The sequence below is a fragment of the Melanerpes formicivorus genome, unplaced genomic scaffold (genome assembly GCF_026170545.1).
Source record: "Melanerpes formicivorus ecotype bairdi unplaced genomic scaffold, bMelFor1.0.p_v2 SCAF_2079, whole genome shotgun sequence".
In the NCBI taxonomy this organism is placed as follows: domain Eukaryota; kingdom Metazoa; phylum Chordata; class Aves; order Piciformes; family Picidae; genus Melanerpes; species Melanerpes formicivorus.
The window spans coordinates 14,471-37,591 of NW_027144430.1; the positions used below are offsets into that span (position 1 = coordinate 14,471).

Consider the following 23,121-nt stretch of genomic DNA (forward strand, 5'->3'; position numbering starts at 1 on the left):
CGCTCGGCGGGCAGAGACCTTCCTGGCTGCCTGCCCCTGTGCGGCGACAAGGGGCAGGGTCTGGAGGGAAAGGGAGAGGAGGAGAAGGGATGGGCCGGGGGGGGGAGGGGATTGATGGGAGGGGAGAAAGGGGAAGGAAGCGTAAGAGAGGGGAGAAAGGGGACGGGAGGGTAAGGGATGGAACTGCAAACTACAATGGACCCCTTGAGACCCCTATGGACCCATGCCAACCCCTAAAGACTCCAATAGACCCCCAGAGAACCCTGGCAGACCCCTACCCACCTCTACGCAACACGGCAGACGTCTGCAGAACCCCACAGAACCACCCGGGACCTCTACAGACCTCTGACGACCCCTGCAGACCCCTAGAGACATCTATAGACCCCTGCAGATCCCTGGGGACCCTAGGCAGACCACTACAGACATCTACACACACGGACAGACGTCTGCAGACCGCTGTAGAACCCCTGGGGACCCCTAGAGACCACTGCAGACGCCAGCAGAGCTCCGCAGGACCGAGGGACACCCGCAGGAGGCTCGGGCACGGCGCCACCCCCCGATGATGCCACCCCCGATGGCACCTTCCCGTCTCTCCCACCCACAGCAGGACCCTCCCTGGCTGCAGGGGGGAGGGGGCTGAGCTCCGGGGGTCACCCACCTCACCTGGGGACAGATCGGAGCCCTCCGTCCCCCTCCCCTCACCCCTGGGCAGCCACCGCCCCTGTCCCCGGGCCGAGCCCTGAGTGCCTTTCGCTTTCGCTTCCAACCTGCGCGGGCTCGATCTGCCTGCCAACCGGTGACGTCAGAGACGCTTCAGGCTGCTATTGGTGAACTGGAAGAGGCTCAGCCAATGGAGGACAGCGGGGCGGGGCCTGGTGCAAAGTTCAGCTCCGGGGCCAGAGCGCAGCAGCGCCATGGGGTCCCGGTGGGTGCTCGGCCTGGGGCTGCTCCTGGGGGTCCTCGGCGGAGCCGTGAACGGTGAGCGCGGGCGGGCGGGTGGGTGGGCGGAGGGGGGAACCCGGGAGACCCTTCCCTGGGCACTGCGACCCTTCTGGAGCCCTTCTCTTGCTACCGGCACCCCTTTGCTCTTGGCATCGGAGCCTGCTCTGTGCCTCTCTCCTTCCCTTGGCACCTTGAGCGCCCTGCACCCCTCTTGTCTTGGCTCCAGCCCCCCTCCCCCCCGGACTGTCTTCTCTTGGCACCGGGGGACCCTCCCGGACCCCTTCTCAGCATCGGGACCCCCCCTGGACTCTCTTCTCTGGGCACAGCAGCTACCCTGGACCCCTTTTTCCTGGCACCAAGACCACCCTGAACCCCTTCTCCTTGCTGTCAGGGCGCTTCTGGATGCCTTCTAGGCATCGAGACCTCCCTGGACCCCCTTCTCTTGGCCTCCGGACCCCTACCCCCCCACCTCTCTCTGTCCATGGGGGGCATCGGGAGTGCTCTGGACCTCCCTTCTCTTGGCACCGCGACCCTCCGGGACCCCTTCTCTTGGCACCGGCCTCCCGGGTCCCCCTTTCCTTGTCCCCGGAATCCCCCTGCACCCTTCTCTTGGCATCGGGACCCCCCTGTATTCCCTTCCCTTGGCTCCTCGACTTTCCCGGACCCCTTCCCTTGGCACCGGGGACCCTCCCGGACCCCTTCTCAGCATCGGGATCCCCATGGACTCTCTTCTCTTGGCACAGCAGCTACCCTGGACCCCCTTTCCCTGGCTACAAGACTACCCTGAGCCCCTTCTAGCTGTTGGGACGCTTCTGGACCCCTTCTAGGCATCAGGACCCCCCTGGACACCCTTCTCTTGGCACCAGGGACCCCCCAAACCCCCCACACACACACACCTCTCTCCGTCCATGGGGGCATCGGGAACCTTCTGGACCTCCCTTCTCTTGGCACCAGGCAGCTCCTGGACCCCTTCTAGGCATCGAGACCCCCTTGAACTCCCTTCTCTCAGCCCCGGGACCCCCCCTGCACCCTCTTCCCCTGGCTTCATGGCTCCCAACAGCCCCCAGCCCCTCATTTCCTCCACTCCAGATCTCTCCAGGCTCTCTTTCTTGTGACCAAATCCATCCTCCCAGCCTCCCTCTGCCCCCCAGCCTCTCACCACCCTCTGTGTCCCCCCAGGGCTGCACTCCCTGCGCTATTTCCAAGTCGCTGTGGCAGAGCCCAGCTGGGGGCTGCCCCAGTATGTGACTGTGGGGTACGTGGATGGGGTCCCCATTGGCCTGTATGACAGCAACACGAGGAGGTATGAGCCCAAGGCAGAGTGGATGAAGGCCAACCTGGACCAGGAGTACTGGGACAGAGAGACCAACATCATCCAGAACAACCAAGAGATGGACCGAATGAACCTGGACACCGTGAGAGCAAGATACAACCAGAGTGGGAGTGAGTGGGGCTGGGAAGGGGCTCTGAGGGGTGGGAGGGGGCTGGCAGGTTGCTCTGTGGGGTGGGAGGGGACTCTGAGGAGCTAGCAGGAGACTGTGGGGCTGGCAGGGGTCTCTGTGGGGCTGGCAGGGGTCTCTGTGGGGCTGGCAGGGTCTGGCAGGGGGCTCTGAGGGGCTGGCAGGACGCTAGCAAGAGGCTCTGAGAGGCTAGGTGGGAACTGAGGGGCTAGGAGGTTGCCCTGAGTGGCTAGCAGGGAGCTAGCAGGAGACTCTGTGGGGCTGGCAAGGGGCTATGAGGGGCTCTGTGGGGCTGGCAGGGGGCATGGGGCTGGGGGTGCTGCTGGGGGGCTCTGTGCCCCACTGAAGGCCCTGGGCTGCAGCAGCCACTCAGCCTTGAGGCCTTGGTTGTGTTCCAGGGTCTCAGACACTGCAGAGGATGTCTGGCTGTGACCTGCTGGAGGATGGCAGCACCAGGGGGTACAATCAGTATGCCATTGATGGGAGAGACTTCATAGCCTTTGAGAAGGACTCCATGAGCTTCACTGCAGCAGACCAAGCAGCTGTGATCACCCAGAGGAAGTGGGAGGAGGATGGGACAGTGGCTGAGCAATGGAAGCACTACCTGGAGAACACCTGTGTGGAGTGGCTGAAGAGATACCTGAGCTATGGGCAGGCTGAGCTGGAGAGGAGAGGTGAGGCAGGGAGGGAAGGAGGCCCAGAGGCAGCTCCTGCTTGGAGTGCCAGCCCTGAGCCAACCTCAGCCTGCACTCAGCTCTGAGCCCCTGCCCCTGAGCTGCTCACCCAAAGGGCTGTGGAAGCCCTCCAGGGGCTGGGGCTGGGGGTCCCAGCAGGGTGAGGACGCAGAGGATCTGAGCTTGGGGGGAAGAGGGTGTCCCAGGATGCTGAGCTGGGGTTCCAAGCCCTGGCAGAAGCTGGGATGGGGTTCCCAAGGTGCTGAGGAGCAGTGCTGGGAGGGAGGGTAAGTCCTGGAAGCATCTGGGTCTGGGGTCCCAGCAGGATCAGGATGCTCAGGGTGCTGAGCAGCTGAGCCAGGGCTGGGCTCCCGGGGTGCTGAGCAGCTGAGCTTGGAGGGGGCCAAGCCCTGGCAGCATCAGGCAGTGGTGGCTGCCTGCAGCCCTCCTGCAGCCCCCACGGCCTCCCCTCTTGTCCCCCAGAGCCCCCCACGGTGGTGGTGAGCAAGAGGGAGAGCCAGGGGATCCTGAGCTTGTCCTGCCGCCTGTATGGCTTCTACCCGCGGCCCATCGGCGTCAGCTGGCTGAAGGGGGCCGAGGTGCGGGACCAGGACACCCAGCGGGGCAGCATCGTCCCCAACAGCGACGGCAGCTTCTCCACCTGGGCCTCCATCGAGGTGCTGCCGCAGGAGCAGGAGCTGTACCGCTGCCGGGTGGAGCACTCCAGCCTGCCCCAGCCCCGCCTCTACTCCTGGGGTGAGCCTGGGGGCGGCCGGCAGGGGCTGGCAGGGGCTTGGGGAGGAGGATTCCCCCTCCCCTCCTCACCCTCTCCCTGCTCCTCTCCCCTCCCCCAGAGCCGCAGGGGTGGTCTCTCTCCGTGGTGCTGGCAGTGGTCGCGGCGGTGGTCGCCGCCTTGGCTGCCGTCGGGATCGGAGTCGCCGTCTGGAAGTGGAGATCAGGTGAGAGCTGAGGGGGAGGGGAGGGAGAGGAGGGGAAGGGTGGGAAGGGAGGGGATTGGAAGGCAGGGGAGGGGAAGGATGGGAGGAGAAGGGCTGGAGGCAGGGGAGCAGAGGGAGGAGAGGGGAAAGGAAGGGAGGGGTGGTGCAGGGATGGGAGGGGAGAGGAAAAATAAGAGGGGAGGGAGGGGAAGGGAAGGAGGGGATGGATGGGGATGGGATGGGGGGAGTGGAACGGAGGGGATGGAGAGGGGAGAAGGGAATGGGAAGGGAGAGGATGGATAAGAAAAGAAGGGATTGGAAAGGACTGGAGGGGAGGACAAGGGAATGGAGGGGAGGGGAAGGGAGGTGAGGTGATGGGGGAGGAGGGATGAGAGGAAAGGAGGGGAGGGAGGGGAGAGGATGAAGAGGGAGGGAAGGGCTGGAGGCAGGAGCCTGGCAGGGCAGCAGGGTTGGGGCTGAAGGCTTCTGCCCTGTGCAGGGAAGAAGCAGCAGAAAGGATTCAACCTGGTTCCACCAGGTGAGTACCAGGGGCAGGGCCTCCCCTTCCCCTCCCCATCTCCTTTCTCCCCCCTCCCCTTTCCCCTTCTGTTTCTTCCCTCCCTCCTTTCCCCCTCCTGCCCCCTGCCCACTCCCAGAGCCTCCCCAGAGCCCTGGGGGCAGGGAGGGGACCCTGCCTGACTCTTCCTCTTCCTCTTGGCCCTGCAGCTGCCACTGCCTGAGCACAGGGAGCCTGTGCCAGCCCCAGCCTGGGACTCCTCCTGCCTCCAGCAGCTCCTCCCTGGCTCCCCCCACACCTCCCCCACCCTCTGCACTGCTTTGGCTCCCCCAGGTTTGGGGTCTTCTCCTCGGGGGTCTCCTGGCTGGTCAATAAAAGTTGCTCTGTGTTCCCCCCCAGCCCTGCCCCAGTTGCCTTTGTCACCTGTCCCAGGGCCTGAACTGCTCCCACGGCCTTGGCTTGAGGGCTGGTGCTTGGTTTGGGTGGGGGCAGACCCCTGGGGACCCCCACAGACCTATGCAGAGCACCACAGTCCACTGGGGACCCCCTGCAGTCCTCTGGGGACCCCTGCAGACGGCTGGGGACCCTTACATAACCCTGGGGACCCCTGCAGACCACTGGGGGCCCCTGCAGACTGCTGTAGACGCTCTCACACTGCAGGCTGCTCACTGCACTCAGCTCCTCTTTAGCACCAGGCCATCCTTCCAGTGTCAGCAGCCCGGTGCTCTTCCTTGCCCTGAAGCCTTCCACAGGTACTTGCTGCTTTCCTACACCTCCCCACGTGTGAGAGTCTAATAAGTTTGTCTCTCTCTATGTGACTCAACAAAGATAAAGTGATAGCAGAGCCACTGGAAAGAAGGTGGAAAGAATCCTGTCCGCCAATCCTGGATGCAAATCCGCTTGTGATTGCATTGTGATAACACGGGACTACAACAATGGACCCAAGGACCCAGCCATCACACCTTTCAGGGCAAGACAATCTCCACCCATCAAGTACCCTGGGCAGGGTGACACAATGGTTTTAACCACCTGTTTCCTGATGTGGGGGGATTGTCTGAATGGAGATGGAGGAGACGGAGATCCCCCCCCCTCCATCCAAAAATCTTGCCCAAACACACAGCAATACGCAGAACCTAAGGACTATTTCCTGCCCCTGGAATTCCTGAGGGACAATATTTGAACACATACCTAAGGACTGAAAACTGTATAAAAGACTGGAGCAACTACTGGTTTGTAGAGAGAAACAGAGGAGAGAAACGGGGAGAGAAACGGAGATGAAGGAAAACACAGGAGAGAGCCAGGCCGCTGAGAAGGGAAAGCCGGGACAATGCTGCTCCGGAGAAAAGAAGCTGCCCACAGGACCACAGCTCCAGCCAAAGCCTCAGCACCCTTTCTCTACAGCCCCAGGCTGCCCAGAGGAGCCTCAGCACCATTCCTGTACCAACCCAACATCTCCCCAGAGGACCACAGCTGTTCTCCAGCCAAAGCCTCAGCACCGTTTCACTACAGACCCAACATCTCCTGCAGCACCTTTCCTCCACAGACTTTAACTGTCTTGGGGGGGATGAGGGGTGTGGTAATATACTTCTCTCCTCCCTCTCTCCTCCCTCTCTCCTCCCTCTCTCCTCCCTCTCTCCTCCCTCTCTCCTCCCTCTCTCCTCCCTCTCTCCTCCCTCTCTCCTCCCTCTCTCCTCCCTCTCTCCTCCCTCTCTCCTCCCTCTCTCCTCCCTCTCTCCTCCCTCTCTCCTCCCTCTCTCCTCCCTCTCTCCTCCCTCTCTCCTCCCTCTCTCCTCCCTCTCTCCTCCCTCTCTCCTCCCTCTCTCCTCCCTCTCTCCTCCCTCTCTCCTCCCTCTCTCCTCCCTCTCTCCTCCCTCTCTCCTCCCTCTCTCCTCCCTCTCTCCTCCCTCTCTCCTCCCTCTCTCCTCCCTCTCTCCTCCCTCTCTCCTCCCTCTCTCCTCCCTCTCTCCTCCCTCTCTCCTCCCTCTCTCTTCTTCTTATGTCCACTTTATTTATGTAATAACTAGTCTAGCTGTTGATACTTTGGCCTCGTTTGTGCCTCTCGTTTCACAACACGGGAGTGTTTAAAAGAACTGTGTCTCTGGACCGAGGCATTTAATGTCTCCGGACCTTGACACCACCTTCATACTGCTTACACCAGCAGCCATCACTTGTGCCCTGACCCTCCTCCTGTTCCTGCAGGCTCCTGTTACAAACCCCATGAACACTGCACTTACCAGACCAATCGCTACCAGGACTCCACCTCTAACCTGCAATCCTAGGTTCAGGCCTGAGAATCAATTCTTTGGCTTCAAGCAGCTCAGGGCAAATCCTGCCTGGCCAACCTGGTGGCCTTCTAGGAGCAGGTGATGAAACTAATAGCTGAGGGGTGAGCAGCTGCTGTCGTTTGCCTGGAGCTGAGCAAAGCCTTCGACACTGTCCTGCACCACAGCCTGGGCTCCAGGCTGGTGACACATGGCTGTGATGGGTGACCACTAGATGGATAAGGAACTGGCTTGATGGCTGCACCCAAAGAGTGGCTGTGCATGGCTCCATGTCCCAGGGGAGGCCAGGGACAAGCAGAGTCCCTCAGGGATCAGTCCTGGGACCAGGCTTGTTCAACATCTCTGTGGGTGCCATGGACAGTGGCACTGAGTGCACCCACAGCAGGGTTGCTGATGACACCAAGCTGTGTGGTGCAGCAGACAGCTGGAGGGAAGGGAGGCCAGCCAGAGGGAGCTGGACAGGCTGGAGAGGTGGGCACAAGCCAACCTCAGGAGGTTCAACAAGAGCAAGGGCAGGGTCCTGCATCTGGGTGGAGGCAATCCCAGGCACAAATCCAGGCTGGGCAGGGACTGGCTGGAAAGCAGCCCTGAGGAGGGAGACTTGGGGCTGCTGGGCGAGGAGAAGCTCACCAGGAGCTCTCAGTGTGCACTTGCAGCCCAGAAAGCCAATCAGCTCCTGGGCTGCATCAGGAGAAGTGTGGCCAGCAGGGCAAGGGAGGTGATCCTCCCCCTCTGCTCAGCCCTGGTGAGACCCCACCTGGAGTACTGCCTCCAGTTCTGGAGCCCCTATGACAAGAGGGATCTGGAGGTGCTGGAAGGTGTCCAGAGAAGGGCCAGGAGGATGATCAGAGGGCTGGAGCTGCTCTCCTGTGAGGGCAGACTGAAGTTGGGGCTGCTCAGTCTGGAGAAGAGAAGGCGTGGGGGGTAGTGTCAGTTGGTTTGCTTTGAGAACAGAGGGTTAATGTTCAGACTGGTTTGACTTTAACGAGCAGCCTTATGCCAACCTCCCTTCGGCAAGTCCTGTGCCGCAGCTGTGCCTGCGTGAGCAGATGTGGCTCTGCCAAGGCTGCAGGAGAGAGACCTCCCCTGCCTCCCCTGCCAGCCCCACCACGAGGCAGACGCGTGCTGAAGGAGCCCAAGCAGTGGCTTGCACTGCTGATCACCTCCCTGCCTTCTGTTGGGCAGAGCATGCAGCTGTGGGGGATGCAGCCGCAGCGAGGAAAGGCAGGATTGGTGAGCTGCTCTTTGGCAGGGACTGGAGCTACCTGTGGGGGGGGGAAGGGAAGGCTCTGCGGCCCGGCTCCTCCTTTCCCTCTTGCCTTTTAACCCCTGCTGCTTGCTTGCTTCTGCTCGTTAATAAAAGAACTCTCCCAAGAAACGTGGAACTCTTCTGGAGTGGCCCTTTGGTGACAGTTTTGGTGCGTCGGCCGGCAGAGTTCGCTCGGCCTTCTGGTCTCCTGAGTCCCAGCGAAGAGGGCCCCCCCCCCTCTGGTGGCTTCCTCGGGGACGGGGGCGAGCAGGAGGCAGCGCTTCCCGGGCTGGGATGGGAGCGAGCAAGGGAATGTTTGCTTGCTTGCTTTCTATTTGGTTTGCTCTTTTGTTCCGGTCCTGCTTTTTCCTCTCCATCGTCATAGTGCAAGTGGCAGCGTTAGCCCTGGAGGGCCCTCTGCATAGGATCCAGGCCATCCGGGGAGTGTAGCCCGGGGAAGGGGTCCTGGCTCCGGGGGTCCCGGAGTGTCACTGTGGGTGGGGGGTTCCAGGATTCTGGGTGGTAGGCGGGAGGTCTTCCCAGCCCTGGAGAATTCGGGCTGGGAGGGGCAGCGTTGTGCCTGCAGTCTAGGGGCTGTGGAGGCTGGTGGTCCGTAGGGATCGGGCGACCGGCGCTGCGTCCCGGTGTCCGGCGTGCCGGTGGTGAGGGAGCCGGATTGGGGCTTCTGGTATAATACAGAATTAACCAGGTTGGAAAAGACCTTCAAGATCATCCAGTCCAAGCTATCACCCAACACCATCTAATCAACTAAACCATGGCACCAAGTGCCTCATCCAGGCTCTTCCTAAACACCTCCAGGGATGGTGACTCCACCACCTGCCTGGGCAGCACATCCCAATGGCCAATCTCTCTAGCTGGGAAGAACTTCTTTCTAACACCCAGCCTGAACCTCCCCTGGCACAGCTTGAGACTGTGTCCTCTTGTTCTGTCACAGGTACATTCATTTACCTTTGACAGTGTGTAATTGATGTGTTCTGCTCCACACCAACAGAGAGGTCAAGAAAATCTTCATCTTTGCTACTAACGGTTTCACATTATCCTGCGGTCCGGTCTGCAGAGGGGCCTGGGCCGTGGGGGCCCTCGTCGCGGTGGCGGTCGCGGGTTTGGCATCCCGGTTTCCAGAGGGACCTCGGTTTGAGGGGCCTGGCTCGGGAGCTTTTCTTTCCGTGGTCTCGGACTTCCGCAGGAGGGCAGCAGGGGACCTGGGCTGCGGCGTTTGGGAGGTTTCTTCCCTGCGCTTTGACTTTGCAAGGGGTCGGCACAGTGAGGGGTCGGTCGTTCGCAGGGAGCGGGACCGGCGCTGCCAAAGGACGTAGCATTCGTATTGTGGTAGCCAGGAGATGCTGGTGGGTTAACGTCTGGCGGCTCGAAGCCGGCTCTTCCAGCTGCTGTGGCTCGGAGCCAGTGGTCTCACTGCCGCGGCTCGCAGCCAGTGGTCTCACTGCCGCGGCTCGCTGCCGGTGCTTCTGACTGTTGCCGCTTGGAGCTGGCGCTTCCCACAGCCGCGGCTCAGAGCCGGCGCTTCCGACTGCCGCCGCTCGGAGCTGGCGCTCTCACTGCCTTGGTTCGGAGCCGATGCTTCTGACTGCTGTCTTTCGGAGCTGGCGCTTCCATCTGCCTTGGCTTGGAGCCGGCGCTCTGACTGCCACGGCTCGGAGCCGGCACTCTCACAGCCGTGGCTCGCAGCCGGCACTCTCAAGGCCATGGCTTGGAGCTGACGCGCTCAAAGCCGCGGCTCAGAGCCGGAGCTCTCACTGCCACCGCTTGGAGCCGGCGCTCCCGACGGCCGCGGCTGGGTTTTGGACCCCGGTCAGTGATTAGCCATCAGGAGAATGGGACAACGGAAAAGCAAGTCACCAGAACTGCCTCCCATTCCCATTCCCATCCCCGAGAGCACGTCAGGGATCATGTTCCAGTATTGGGATGCTGACCAGTGGAGAAGGGGGAAATCGAAGGCAAAAATGGTTTACTGCTGGATGCAAGCATGGCCAAAATAACCATTGAGACCTTCTGTGTTCTGGCCCATCCTTGGATCTTTTGAGGATTGGATTTGCCGAGCTTGGAACCCCCGTGTGGATTCTAAGAAGCATTTCAGGAAGGAAGGAGCTGAATCTGCTGCTGTCTGGATTAGGGCTTCATGCCCTACCCCTGTTCCCATGTGTGGTGGTCTGGGAGGCCAATTCTCCCCCCACGGGCAGAAAGAACGACTCAGACCAACGGACTGCAAGAAATGGTGGAGAGTTTCAATGGAAAACCAAAAAGCAGCAAGGAAAGCTTGACAGAGATCCACAAACACCGTGCCAAAAGAGAGAGATCCCACAACATACCCAAGGACATCCCATCCCCACCTGGAGGTACACCCAGAACTCCCCCAGGGCTCTTTCTCCCCGCCCCCCAACCCAGCCTTGGGCCTGGGCAGACCCAAGGGAGGCAGCTCACACCATGTTACCTAGGCAGCAGCAGGGGACAAAAGAGGAAGTGAAGCCCCCACGCTGATGTATTATAGGGGAGCAGGGCATTATGGGAATGGAATCCCTGGTTTCCTGTGACCAACCCCCCTGGGCTGGGCCCACCCCTTGGGACCTCCCAGGTGTGGTCTGTGCAGTGGCACCCGGGCCAGCACCCAGCCTAAACCACCACATGCCACCCCTTATTCCATACCATAGTCCCTGTACCCAAAACATATCATCAAGTCAGAACTCTCCTGATGACATGTCTAGCAACAGTCCAGGTCTCCATCTGGGCGTCCTTCCACACAGTCTCTCATTCAGCCTCAAGTATCAGTCCGTTCCAGTTCTTCTTCCTCATATGAGGGAATCTCCCAGTGACGCAGAGTCATTCTGAAGGGGGCCTACAGGAAGGCTGGGGAGGGACTGCTCAGGATCTCAGGTGGTGATAGGACTAGGGGGAATGGAATGTAGCTGGAGGTGGGGAGATTGAGGCTGGAGGTCAGGAGGAAGTTCTTCCCCATGAGAGTGGTGAAGCCCTGCAATGGGTTGTCCAGGGAGGTGGTTGAGGCCCCGTCCCTGGAGGTGTTTAAGCCCAGGCTGGATGAGGCTCTGGCCAGGCTGATCTAGTGTGGGGTGTCCCGGCCCATGGCAGGGGGGTTGGAACTCAGTGATCCTTGTGGTCCCTTCCACCCCTGACTGATACTGTGATACTATGACTGTGATACTATGAATCAACAGAACCCATGTGAAAACCCAGGCCTGGGAAGGAGGTTGGTGGCAACAACAGAGCTGAACAGATACAACCCCAAGGGCTCAGCACACAACCCAGCTGCTGCGCTGCCCAGAAGAGGACATCACTGAAAGAGCACCAGAAGGCCCAAGGAATTGAACTCAGCCCACCTGGACAGGCATCTGTATGAGGAGGAGAACATTGAAAGGGGAGTTAGAAAGTGCTGAGTGTGCATTGTGCGCCCAGCCCTGCTTTGCATGTCTCTGACTGCCTTCAAACGGCTCCTTTCGAATTGAGACTGTATTCAATCGACTGCAGTTGCCTCTGTCATGAGTAACAATTTGCTCTCTCTCCTCCCTGCCCTCCCTCGTCCCTGCTGTCTCTCCTCCCTGCCCTCCCTCATCCCCTCTTCAACAGTATCACAGTATCACTTAGGTTGGAAAGCACCTCGAGGATCATCAAGTCCAACCTATCAACACAGACCCCATGACCAGACCATGGCACCAAGCACCACGTCCAATCCCCTCTTGAATGCCTCCAGGGACGATGACTCCACCACCTCCCTGGGCAGCACATTCCAATGATGAATGACTCGCTCGGTGAAGAACTTTCTTCTCACCTCGAGTCTAAACCTCCCCTGGCACAGCTTGAGACTGTGTCCCCTTGTTCTGGTGCTGGTTGCCTGGGAGAAGAGGCCAACCCCTTCCCGGCCACAACCACCCCTCAGGTAGTTGTAGAGGGCAATAAGGTCACCCCTGAGCCTCCTCTTCTCCAGGCTAAACAACCCCAGCTCCCTCAGCCTCTCCTCACAGGGCTGTGCTCAAGGCCTCTCCCCAGCCTTGTTGCCCTTCTCTGGACACCTTCAAGTGTTTCGATGTCCTTCTTAAACTGAGGGGCCCAGAACTGGACACAGGACTCAAGGTGTGGCCTAACCAGTGCTGAGCACAGGGCACAATGACTTCCCTGCTCCTGCTGGCCACACTATTCCTAATGCAGGCCAGGATGCCATTGGCCCTCTTGGCCACCTGGGCACACTGCTGGCTCATATTCAGGTGGCTGTCCATCAGCACCCCCAGGTCCCTCTCTGTTTGGGAGCTCTCCAGCCACTCCAACCCCAGCCTGTAGCACTGCATGGGGTTGTTGTGGCCAAAGTGCAGCACTCGGCACTTGGACTTGTTGAATGCCATCCCATTGGACTCTGCCCATCTGTCCAGTCGGTCGAGGTCCCTCTGCAGAGCCTTTCCACCCTCTAACTGACCAACATCTGCTCCTAACTTGGTGTCATCTGCAAACTTGCTGATGACTGACTCGACCCCCTCATCCAGATCATCGATGACGATGTTGAAGAGGACAAGAGGACAGGGCCCAGCACTGATCCCTGGGGCACACCACTGGTGCCTGGCCACCAGCTGGATGTGGCACCATTCACCACCACTCTCTCCTCCCTCACCACTGTCTCTCCTCCCTGCCCTCCCCCATCCCTGCTCTCTCTCCTCCCTGCCCTCCCTCCTCTCCGCTCTCTCTCCTCCCTGCCCTCCCTCCTCTCCGCTCTCTCTCCTCCCTGCCCTCCCCCATCCCTGCTCTCTCTCCTCCCTGCCCTCCCTCCTCTCCGCTCTCTCTCCTCCCTGCCCTCCCTCCTCTCCGCTCTCTCTCCTCCCTGCCCTCCCTCCTCTCTGTCGGTCGCCGGCAGCCCTCTAGAAGAGGTCAGGTTATCAGCGGAGGGGGATGGGAGGCAGAAGGAGGGTGGGAGGTGAGAAGGGAGGGGAGGGCGTGTGGGGGACTGTGATCAATCTGTGCCCCTTCTGAAGAGCCCTGGGGAGGAGTTCAGGGTTGCAAACATCTCTGTGCTCCCACCAGCCTCTGGAACGTCCCCGCTCCGCATGGCTGAGGAGGCTGCAGGAGGCGACAGGAGGCCACCTGGGCTGGCGGAAGGAGTGGCCACAGCACTGCTGTCCCCGGCCAGCCAGAGGCTGGAGACAAGTTCGTTACCCACTCACAGCCAGCCCCACTCACAACAGAGGCAGAGATGTGTGCTGCTTGCTGGGCTGCACGCAGCCTTCTGGCTCTCGCTGCGCTCGGCGGGCAGAGACCTTCCTGGCTGCCTGCCCCTGTGCGGCGACAAGGGGCAGGGTCTGGAGGGAAAGGGAGAGGAGGAGAAGGGATGGGCCGGAGGGGGGAGGGGATTGATGGGAGGGGAGAAAGGGGAAGGAAGCGTAAGAGAGGGGAGAAAGGGGACGGGAGGGTAAGGGATGGAACTGCAAACTACAATGGACCCCTTGAGACCCCTATGGACCCATGCCAACCCCTAAAGACTCCAATAGACCCCCAGAGAACCCTGGCAGACCCCTACCCACCTCTACGCAACACGGCAGACGTCTGCAGAACCCCACAGAACCACCCGGGACCTCTACAGACCTCTGACGACCCCTGCAGACCCCTAGAGACATCTATAGACCCCTGCAGATCCCTGGGGACCCTAGGCAGACCACTACAGACATCTACACACACGGACAGATGTCTGCAGACCGCTGTAGAACCCCTGGGGACCCCTAGAGGCCGCTGCAGACGCCAGCAGAGCTGCGCAGGACCGAGGGACACCCGCAGGAGGCTCGGGCACGGCGCCACCCCCAATGATACCACCCCCGATGGCACCTTCCCGTCTGTCCCACCCACAGCAGGACCCTCCCTGGCTGCAGGGGGGAGGGGGCTGAGCTCCGGGGGTCACCCACCTCAGCTGGGGACAGATCGGAGCCCTCCGTCCCCCTCCCCTCACCCCTGGGCAGCCACCGCCCCTGTCCCCGGGCCGAGCCATGAGTGCCTTTCGCTTTCGCTTCCACCCTGCGCGGGCTCGATCTGCCTGCCAACCGGTGACGTCAGAGACGCTTCAGGCTGCTATTGGTGAACTGGAAGAGGCTCAGCCAATGGAGGACAGCGGGGCGGGGCCTGGTGCAAAGTTCAGCTCCGGGGCCAGAGCGCAGCAGCGCCATGGGGTCCCGGTGGGTGCTCGGCCTGGGGCTGCTCCTGGGGGTCCTCGGCGGAGCCGTGAACGGTGAGCGCGGGCTGGGGGGCACCCGGGAGACCCTTCCCTGGGCTCTGCGACCCTTCTGGAGCCCTTCTCTTGCTACCGGCACCCCTTTGCTCTTGGCATCGGAGCCTGCTCTGTGCCTCTCTCCTTCCCTTGGCACCTTGAGCGCCCTGCACCCCTCTTGTCTTGGCTCCAGCCCCCCTCCCCCCGGACTGTCTTCTCTTGGCACCGGGGACCCTCCCGGACCCCTTCTCAGCATCGGGACCCCCCTGGACTCTCTTCTCTGGGCACAGCAGCTACCCTGGACCCCTTTTTCCTGGCACCAAGACCACCCTGAACCCCTTCTTCTTGCTGTCAGGGCGCTTCTGGATGCCTTCTAGGCATCGAGACCTCCCTGGACCCCCTTCTCTTGGCCTCCGGACCCCTACCCCCCACCTCTCTCTGTCCATGGGGGGCATCGGGAGCGCTCTGGACCTCCCTTCTCTTGGCACCGCGACCCTCCGGGACCCCTTCTCTTGGCACCGGCCTCCCGGGTCCCCCTTTCCTTGTCCCCGGAATCCCCCTGCACCCTTCTCTTGGCATCGGGACCCCCCCTGTATTCCCTTCCCTTGGCTCCGCGACTTTCCCGGACCCCTTCCCTTGTCACCGGGGACCCTCCCGGACCCCTGCTCACCATCGGGATCCCCATGGACTCTCTTCTCTTGGCACAGCAGCTACCCTGGACCCCCTTTCCCTGGCTACAAGACTACCCTGAGCCCCTTCTAGCTGTCGGGACGCTTCTGGACCCCTTCTAGGCATCAGGACCCCCCCTGGACACCCTTCTCTTGGCACCAGGGACCCCCCAAACCCCACACACACACACACCTCTCTCCGTCCATGGGGGCATCGGGAACCTTCTGGACCTCCCTTCTCTTGGCACCAGGCAGCTCCTGGACCCCTTCTAGGCATCGAGACCCCCTTGAACTGCCTTCTCTCAGCCCCGGGACCCCCCTGCACCCTCTTCCCCTGGCTTCATGGCTCCCAACAGCCCCCAGCCCCTCATTTCCTCCAGTCCTGATCTCTCCAAGCTCTCTTTCTTGTCACCAAATCCATCCTCCCAGCCTCCCTCTGCCCCCCAGCCTCTCACCACCCTCTGTGTCCCCCCAGGGCTGCACTCCCTGCGCTATTTCCAAGTCGCTGTGGCAGAGCCCAGCTGGGGGCTGCCCCAGTATGTGACTGTGGGGTATGTGGATGGGGTCCCCATTAGCCTGTATGACAGCAACACGAGGAGGATGGAGCCCAAGGCAGAGTGGATGAAGGCCAACCTGGACCAGGGGTACTGGGACAGGAACACCAACATCAACCAGAACAACCAAGAGATCGACCGAATGAACCTGGACACCGTGAGAGCAAGATACAACCAGAGTGGGAGTGAGTGGGGCTGGGAAGGGGCTCTGAGGGGTGGGAGGGGGCTGGCAGGTTGCTCTGTGGGGTGGGAGGGGACTCTGAGGAGCTAGCAGGAGACTGTGGGGCTGGGAGGGGGCTATGAGGGGCTGGCAGGAGACTCTGAAGGACTGGCAGGGGTCTCTGTGGGGCTGGCAGGGTCTGGCAGGGGGCTCTGAGGGGCTGGCAGGACGCTAGCAAGAGGCTCTGAGAGGCTAGGTGGGAACTGAGGGGCTAGGAGGTTGCCCTGAGTGGCTAGCAGGGAGCTAGCAGGAGACTCTGTGGGGCTGGCAAGGGGCTATGAGGGGCTCTGTGGGGCTGGCAGGGGGCATGGGGCTGGGGGTGCTGCTGGGGGGCTCTGTGCCCCACTGAAGGCCCTGGGCTGCAGCAGCCACTCAGCCTTGGGGCCTTGGTTGTGTTCCAGGGGCTCAGGTACGGCAGCAGATGTATGGCTGTGACCTGCTGGAGGATGGCAGCACCAGGGGGTACTATCAGATTGCCTATGATGGCAGAGACTTCATAGCCTTTGAGAAGGACTCCATGAGCTTCACTGCAGCAGACCAAGCAGCTGTGATCACCAAGAGGAAGTGGGAGGAGGATGGGGCTGAGGCTGAGAGGTTGAAGCACTACCTGGAGAACACCTGTGTGGAGTGGCTGAAGAGACACCTGAGCTATGGGCAGGCTGAGCTGGAGAGGAGAGGTGAGGCAGGGAGGGAGGGAGGCCCAGAGGCAGCTCCTGCTTGGAGTGCCAGCCCTGAGCCAACCTCTGCCTGCACTCAGCTCTGAGCCCCTGCCCCTGAGCTGCTCACCCAAAGGGCTGTGGAAGCCCTCCAGGGGCTGGGGCTGGGGTCCCAGCAGGGTGAGGACGCAGAGGATCTGAGCTTGGGGGGAAGAGGGTGTCCCAGGATGCTGAGCTGGGGTTCCAAGCCCTGGCAGAAGCTGGGATGGGGTTCCCAAGGTGCTGAGGAGCAGTGCTGGGAGGGAGGGTAAGTCCTGGAAGCATCTGGGGCTGGGGTCCCAGCAGGATCAGGATGCTCAGGGTGCTGAGCAGCTGAGCCAGGGCTGGGCTCCCGGGGTGCTGAGCAGCTGAGCTTGGAGGGGGCCAAGCCCTGGCAGCATCAGGCAGTGGTGGCTGCCTGCAGCCCTCCTGCAGCCCCCACGGCCTCCCCTCTTGTCCCCCAGAGCCCCCCACGGTGGTGGTGAGCAAGAGGGAGAGCCAGGGGATCCTGAGCTTGTCCTGCCGCCTGTATGGCTTCTACCCGCGGCCCATCGGCGTCAGCTGGCTGAAGGGGGCCGAGGTGCGGGACCAGGACACCCAGCGGGGCAGCATCGTCCCCAACAGCGACGGCAGCTTCTCCACCTGGGCCTCCATCGAGGTGCTGCCGCAGGAGCAGGAGCTGTACCGCTGCCGGGTGGAGCACTCCAGCCTGCCCCAGCCCCGCCTCTACTCCTGGGGTGAGCCTGGGGGCGGCCGGCAGGGGCTGGCAGGGGCTTGGGGAGGAGGATTCCCCCTCCCCTCCTCACCCTCTCCCTGCTCCTCTCCCCTCCCCCAGAGCCGCAGGGGTGGTCTCTCTCCGTGGTGCTGGCAGTGGTCGCGGCGGTGGTCGCCGCCTTGGCTGCCGTCGGGATCGGAGTCGCCGTCTGGAAGTGGAGATCAGGTGAGAGCTGAGGGGGAGGGGAGGGAGAGGAGGGGAAGGGTGGGAAGGGAGGGGATTGGAAGGCAGGGGAGGGGAAGGATGGGAGGAGAAGGGCTGGAGGCAGGGGAGCAGAGGGAGGAGAGGGGAAAGGAAGGGAGGGGTGGTGCAGGGATATGGGAGGGGAGAGGAAAAATAAGAGGGGAGAGAGGGGAAGGGAAGGAGGGGAGGGGATGGGGATGGGATGGGGGGAGGGGAGGGGATGGAGAGGGGAGAAGGGAATGGGAAGGGAGAGGATGGATAAGAAAGGAAGGAATTGGAAAGGACTGGAGGGGAGGGCAAGGGAATAGAGGGGAGGGGAAGGGAGGTGAGGTGATGGGGGAGGAGGGATGAGAGGAAAGGAGGGGAGGGAGGGGAGAGGATGAAGGGGGAGGGAAGGGCTGGAGGCAGGAGCCTGGCAGGGCAGCAGGGTTGGGGCTGAAGGCTTCTGCCCTGTGCAGGGAAGAAGCAGCAGAAAGGATTCAACCTGGTTCCACCAGGTGAGTACCAGGGGCAGGGCCTCCCCTTCCCCTCCCCATGTCCTTTCTCCCCCCCTCCCCTTTCCCCTTCTCTTTCTTCCCTCCCTCCTTTCCCCCTCCTGCCCCCTGCCCACTCCCAGAGCCTCCCCAGAGCCCTGGGGGGCAGGGAGGGGACCCTGCCTGACTCTTCCTCTTCCTCTTGGCCCTGCAGCTGCCACTGCCTGAGCACAGGGAGCCTGTGCCAGCCCCAGCCTGGGACTCCTCCTGCCTCCAGCAGCTCCTCCCTGGCTCCCCCCACACCTTCCCCACCCTCTGCACTGCTTTGGCTCCCCCAGTTTTGGGGTCTTCTCCTCGGGGGTCTCCTGGCTGGTCAATAAAAGTTGCTGTGTGTTCCCCCCCAGCCCTGCCCCAGTTGCCTTTGTCACCTCTCCCAGGGCCTGAACTGCTCCCACGGCCTTGGCTTGAGGGCTGGTGCTGGCTTTGGGTGGGGGCAGACCCCTGGGGACCCATAGAGGTCCCTGCTGCCCCCTACAGACCCTTGGGCACCCCTGCAGACCCTTGAGGATCCCTAGAGACCCCTGCAGACCCCGGGGACCTCAACAGACCCTGGGGGGCCTCTGTGGACCCCTGCAGTGCGCTGTGGCCTATTACAGACCCCTGGGGACCCCCAGGGACCCCTGCAGTACCCTGGTGACCGCTGGGCGCCCTCTGAGGCTGGGCAGGTCCCTATGGGTCCGCGCTGAGGGTGCTATGGAGCAGGGTGGTCGCTAGGTGGCGCGGTGGGGCAAGAAGTCCCGCCTCTGGGGCTCCCCCATTGGCTCGCTGGGTGTGACGCTGCCTCCCCATTGGTCGGAGCCCTCAGTAGGGGGCGAGGCGGCTGGGAGGGACTGGGAGCACTGGGAGGGGACTGGGAAGCCCCCAGGGGCTACTGGTCCATACTGGGAGGGGTCTGGGAAGCCCCCAGGGGCCACTGGTCCATACTGGGAGACCCCAGACCCCCCTCCTCCCGCCATCCAATCAGATGCCAATCCCTTGCTGACATCACTTTATTTCAGCCAGTCCCCGGCCAGGACTCAGGGGTGCAGGGGGGGAGGGGGATGGGAAGGGCAGCAGCCCCCAGCGACGTCCAATCAGGAAAGGAGGATCCGGATGCCCGGCAGCAGCTCAGCCAATTGGGAGGCAGCGTCTGGGGTGGCCGCCAGGGGGGTCTCAGCCAATCGCAGCTCAGCCAGGTGGGGGCAGGCAGCCAATGGGGCGAGGGCGGAGGCGTGGCCAATGGCTGGGCAGAGTGGATAGGGTCCCAGTAACCACCCAGTGCCTCCCAGCCGCTCCCAGCCCCCTCCCAGTTCCACCCACTCCCCTCCCAGTGCTTCCCAGTCCCCTCTCAGCTCCACCCCATCCCCTCCCAGTCCCTCCCCATCCCCTCCCAGTCCCTCCCCATCCCCTCCCAGTTCCTCCCCCTCCCCTCCCAGTTCCTCCCCCTCCCCTCCCAGTTCCTCCCCCTCCCCTCCCAGTTCCTCCCCCTCCCCTCCCAGTTCCTCCCCCTCCCCTCCCAGCTCCCTCCAATCCCCTCGCAGTCCCCCCACATCCCCTCCTCCTCCCCTTCCAGTCCCACCCCCTCCCCTCGCAGTTCCTCCCAGTCCCCTCTCAGTCCCCTCCCAGTCCCTTCCCAGTCCCCTCCCAGTCCTTTCCCAGTCCCCCCCAGCCCCTCCCAGTCCCTCACGGTTCCCCTCCAGGCTGATCCAGCGCAGTGCCGGCAGCGCCGGCGCCCCCTGCAGGGTGCTGATGCAGTTGTGGCTCAGGTCCAGCTCCTATCAGCCACAAGGGGGCGGGGGGGGTGTGTGAGATTAAACCACCGGAAGTGACGCAGCCAAGCCCCGCCCCCTCCCACCGCCTCCACATTGGCCCCACCTGGAGGCGGGGCAGAGGCCCCCCCGGGACAGCAGCCAATCGGTTGCGACCCAGCCGCAGAGCAGGCACCAGGGTCAGGTGGTGCAGGAGGGGCAGTGACGTCAGCGCCTGGGCGGGGACAAGGGCGGAAGGGGCGGGGCTAAGGTAAGGAATGGCTTCAAGAGCCCTGCCAGGCACTTCCGGTGCCCCCAGCATGGCTCCCAGCATGGCTCCCAGCATGGCTCCCAGTGCCCCCAGCATGGCTCCCAGTATGGCTCCCAGCATGGCTCCCAGCGCCCCCAGCATGGCTCCCAGTGCCCCCAGCATGGCTCCCAGTATGGCTCCCAGCATGGCTCCCAGTATGGCTCCCAGTGCACCCAGTATGGCTCCCAGCATGGCTCCCAGTGCCCCCAGTATGGCTCCCAGCATGGCTCCCAGCATGGCTCCCAGTATGGCTCCCAGTATGGCTCCCAGCATGGCTCCCAGCATGGCTCCCAGTGCCCCAAGTATGGCTTCCAGTATGGCTCCCAGTGCCCCCAGTATGGCTCCCAGTATGGCTCCCAGTTTGGCTCCCTGTATGCCTCCCAGTATGGCTCCCAGTGCCCCCAGTATGGCTCCCAGCATGGCTCCCAGCATGGCTCCCAGTGCCCCCAGTATGGCTCCCAGCATGGCTCCCAGTGCTCCCAGCATGGCTCCCAGCATGGCTCCCAGTGCCCCCAGCATGGCTCCCAGCATGGCTCCCAGTACCCCCAGTATGGCTCCCAGTGCTCCCAGCATGGCTCCCAGCATGGCTCCCAGTATGGCTCCCAGTATGGCTCCCAGTATGGCTCCCAGTATGGCTCCCAGTTACCTTCCCCTCCAGGTCCAGCTCCTCTCCAGGCCCTGCCCGCAGTAGGGCCACGCCCATCTCCACCCTGGCCTCGAGGTCCAATAGGAACCCACGGCGCAATGGATCCGCCTCCTTGGGGCAGGACCAGGGAGAATGCAGCCAATCAGGAGCTGCCCCACCCAATCCCCTCCCAGTCCCACCCAATCCCCACCCAATCCCCTCCCAGTATGGCTCCCAATCTCCTCCCAGTCCCCTCCCAGTCCCTCCCAAACCCCTCCCAGCCCCTCCCAATCCCTTCCCGATCCCCTCCCAGTCCCCTCCCAGTACCTGGCTCCAGGGTCACCTCTTTGGGGGCGGAGTCTCCCTCCCATGTGACCCGGAAGTGTGCAGTGGGTGGGGCCAAGCTGGGCGGGAACTCAAGGATCTGTCAGAGAGCCAATCAGGAGTCGCCCCACGGGCAGCCAATCAGGAGCCAGCGCTGCCCCTGCCCCTCCCAATCCCTTCCCACTCCCTCCCCAGTGCCTCCCAATCCACTCCCAGTTGCCTTCCAGGAACCCACCAGTAACTCCCAGTCCCTCCCAGTAACTCCCAGTCCCTCCCAGTAACTCCCAGTCCCTCCCAGCATGGCTTCCAGTGCCCCCAGTGCCTCCCAGTATGTCCCAGTGTAGCTCCCAGCCCCTCCCAATCCCCGCCCAGTGCTTCCCAGCCCCTCCCAATCCCCTCCCAGTGCCTCCCAGTCTCCTCCAGTCCCCCCCCAGTGCCTCCCCCACGGACACTCCCCCCACCCTTCCCCCCCCTAAGAAACACCCGTGGGGGTGGGGTAGAAACCCACAGCCCCCCAGGGCAGCCTCAAAACCCCCCTGGGGGGCTACCCAGGGACATTCCCCCCCCATACCTGACCCCTCCATTAAGCACCCGTGGGTGACAGAGGGGCACCCAGGGGCACCCATTACCCCCCCAGAAAACACCCGTGGGGTTGGGGGGGGTGGGAGCTATGGACACCCCAGCCCTCCAGAAGACACCCGTGGGTGCTGGGGGGTGCACCCTCACACCCCCTTCTCCCCCCCCTCAAAAGCACCCGTGGGTTCTGGGGGGGTTCCCCACATCACCCACAGCCCCCTAAAACACCCATGGGTGCTGGGGGGCACCCACAGCTCTCCCTGAGCCCCCCCCCCCCCCCCAGCTGGGACACCCCACAGCCACCTCTCAGCCCCCCCCCCCCAAAAGCACCCATGGGTGATGGGAGGGCACCCACGGCCCCCCCACACCCTCCCATGCCCCCCCCAAACAGCTGGGGGGGCGGGGCAGGGATGCCGGGGGGGGGGGGGTAGGGTGCTTGGGAGGGGGCTAGGGTGCTCCGGGGGGGGGTCAGGGTGCTGGGTAGGGGTTAGAGTGCTCCTGGGGGGGTCAGGGTGCTCTGGGAAGGGGGAGGGGCGGTCAGGGTGCCCCAGACGGGGGTCCGGGGTCGCCCCGGGGGGGTCAGAAGGGCTTTGGGGGTGTCCGGGGGGCGCCCCGGGGGGGTCAGGCTGCCCGGGGAAGAGAGAGGAGGTCAGAAGGGGCTTGGGGGGGATCACGGTGTTCCGAGGGGGGTCCGGGCGATCGGGGGGGGGGGGTCAGGGCGTTTGGGGAGGGTCCAAGGCTGCTCTGGCCGGGGTGGGAGGGGGGCGGCCAGGATGCCCCAGGCTGGAGTCGGGGCGCCCCGGGAGGAGGGGGTCGGAAGGGGCTCTGGGGGGGAAGGGAGCGGTCAGGGTGCCCCGGGGGGGTGTCTGGGGGAGTGTGGGGGGTGGGGGTCTGCTCGGGGGCGGGGGTCTCACCGGAAGACCGCCAGGCAGGTGGCAGGGTGTCCGTAGAGGCGGTCGAGCAGGGCAGGGCTGAGCCCCCGCAGGAACTCGTGAAGGTTCTTGCACTGCAGCTGCCCGCGCTGCAGCCGGGGGGGCTCCATCGGCGCCCCCGGGGCCCCCTCCCCACCGCCGGCAGCCTCGCAGCCCCTTCCGTCCCGGCGCCGACCGCCGCTGCCCTTCCTCCCGCTGCTGCTCCTCCTCCTCCCGCCCCGCGCCAGGCTCCTGCGCCGCCGCCGCTCCCCGCGCTCCGCCTCCTTCCCGCCAGGCCCCGCGCGCCGCGGCCACGCCCCCCCGCCCCGGCTGCGGCCACGCCCACTCCCTGCCCATAGGGCTGCGTCCGGGCAGGCCACGCCTCCTCCTCCCTGTGAACCACGCCCCTCCTCGTGGATCCCGTCCAGGGTAGGCCACGCCCCTCCGGATAAGCCGCGCTCCCCCCGCGGGCCGTGCTTGGCGAAGCTACGGCCCCGCCCCCACCCCCGCCCCCTCCTGAGAGGCCACGCCCCCCAGGCTTGGGCTACATTGTGAAAGCCCTCGCCCCCATAACTTGACCACGCCTCCAGGCGGAGAGGCGTGGCTTATGTGTAGGGGGTGTGGTCTAGCGCACCGTGGTTCTAGCAGAGCGCGTAGCTTGTCCGGCATTGGAGAGCCATAACCCCGCCCCACCCTGCGGGGGCGTGGTCTGTTGGGAGGGGGTGTGGC

The 23,121-nt window shown here is 63.4% G+C and overlaps 3 protein-coding genes across 3 annotated transcripts; 2 read left to right on the top strand and 1 right to left on the bottom strand.

Moving 5' to 3' along the window:
* Positions 1–884: 884 nt before the first annotated feature.
* Positions 885–4,929, top strand: LOC137461411 (class I histocompatibility antigen, F10 alpha chain-like). The gene is made up of 7 exons (XM_068171155.1): positions 885–978; positions 2,122–2,385; positions 2,801–3,076; positions 3,560–3,832; positions 3,931–4,035; positions 4,514–4,552; positions 4,741–4,929. The coding sequence occupies exons 1-7, from the start codon at positions 915–917 to the stop codon at positions 4,752–4,754; spliced, it is 1,035 nt and encodes a 344-aa protein (XP_068027256.1). The 5' UTR covers positions 885–914; the 3' UTR covers positions 4,755–4,929.
* Positions 4,930–14,210: 9,281 nt separating this feature from the next.
* LOC137461412 (class I histocompatibility antigen, F10 alpha chain-like) lies at positions 14,211–18,262 on the top strand. The gene is made up of 7 exons (XM_068171156.1): positions 14,211–14,312; positions 15,435–15,698; positions 16,135–16,410; positions 16,893–17,165; positions 17,264–17,368; positions 17,845–17,883; positions 18,074–18,262. The coding sequence occupies exons 1-7, from the start codon at positions 14,249–14,251 to the stop codon at positions 18,085–18,087; spliced, it is 1,035 nt and encodes a 344-aa protein (XP_068027257.1). The 5' UTR covers positions 14,211–14,248; the 3' UTR covers positions 18,088–18,262.
* A 630-nt stretch (positions 18,263–18,892) lies between these two features.
* On the bottom strand, positions 18,893–22,640 carry LOC137461410 (geranylgeranyl transferase type-2 subunit alpha-like). Its single transcript, XM_068171154.1, has 6 exons — positions 22,396–22,640; positions 20,909–21,005; positions 20,603–20,713; positions 19,774–19,881; positions 19,586–19,673; positions 18,893–19,141 (listed from the first exon to the last, which is right to left on the bottom strand). Exons 3-6 carry the CDS (start codon positions 20,657–20,659, stop codon positions 18,993–18,995), a joined length of 402 nt encoding a protein of 133 aa, XP_068027255.1. The 5' UTR covers positions 20,660–20,713; positions 20,909–21,005; positions 22,396–22,640; the 3' UTR covers positions 18,893–18,992.
* Between the last annotated feature and the right edge of the window lie 481 nt (positions 22,641–23,121).

Excerpts from the sequence above, each read along its gene's own strand:
- LOC137461411 (XM_068171155.1), top strand. The coding sequence starts at position 915 with ATGGGGTCCCGGTGGGTGCTCGGCCTGGGGCTGCTCCTGGGGGTCCTC. Across the intron at positions 979-2,121 it reads CCTCGGCGGAGCCGTGAACG|GGCTGCACTCCCTGCGCTAT; the intron begins GTGAGCGCGGGC and ends GTGTCCCCCCAG. Across the intron at positions 3,833-3,930 it reads GCCCCGCCTCTACTCCTGGG|AGCCGCAGGGGTGGTCTCTC; the intron begins GTGAGCCTGGGG and ends CCCCTCCCCCAG.
- LOC137461412 (XM_068171156.1), top strand. The coding sequence starts at position 14,249 with ATGGGGTCCCGGTGGGTGCTCGGCCTGGGGCTGCTCCTGGGGGTCCTC. Across the intron at positions 16,411-16,892 it reads GGCTGAGCTGGAGAGGAGAG|AGCCCCCCACGGTGGTGGTG; the intron begins GTGAGGCAGGGA and ends CTTGTCCCCCAG. Across the intron at positions 17,166-17,263 it reads GCCCCGCCTCTACTCCTGGG|AGCCGCAGGGGTGGTCTCTC; the intron begins GTGAGCCTGGGG and ends CCCCTCCCCCAG.
- LOC137461410 (XM_068171154.1), bottom strand. The coding sequence starts at position 20,659 with ATGGGCGTGGCCCTACTGCGGGCAGGGCCTGGAGAGGAGCTGGACCTG. Across the intron at positions 19,882-20,602 it reads AGCTGGACCTGGAGGGGAAG|GCGCTGACGTCACTGCCCCT; the intron begins GTAACTGGGAGC and ends GTCCCCGCCCAG. Across the intron at positions 19,142-19,585 it reads GATCAGCCTGGAGGGGAACC|CCATTGGCCACGCCTCCGCC; the intron begins GTGAGGGACTGG and ends CACTCTGCCCAG.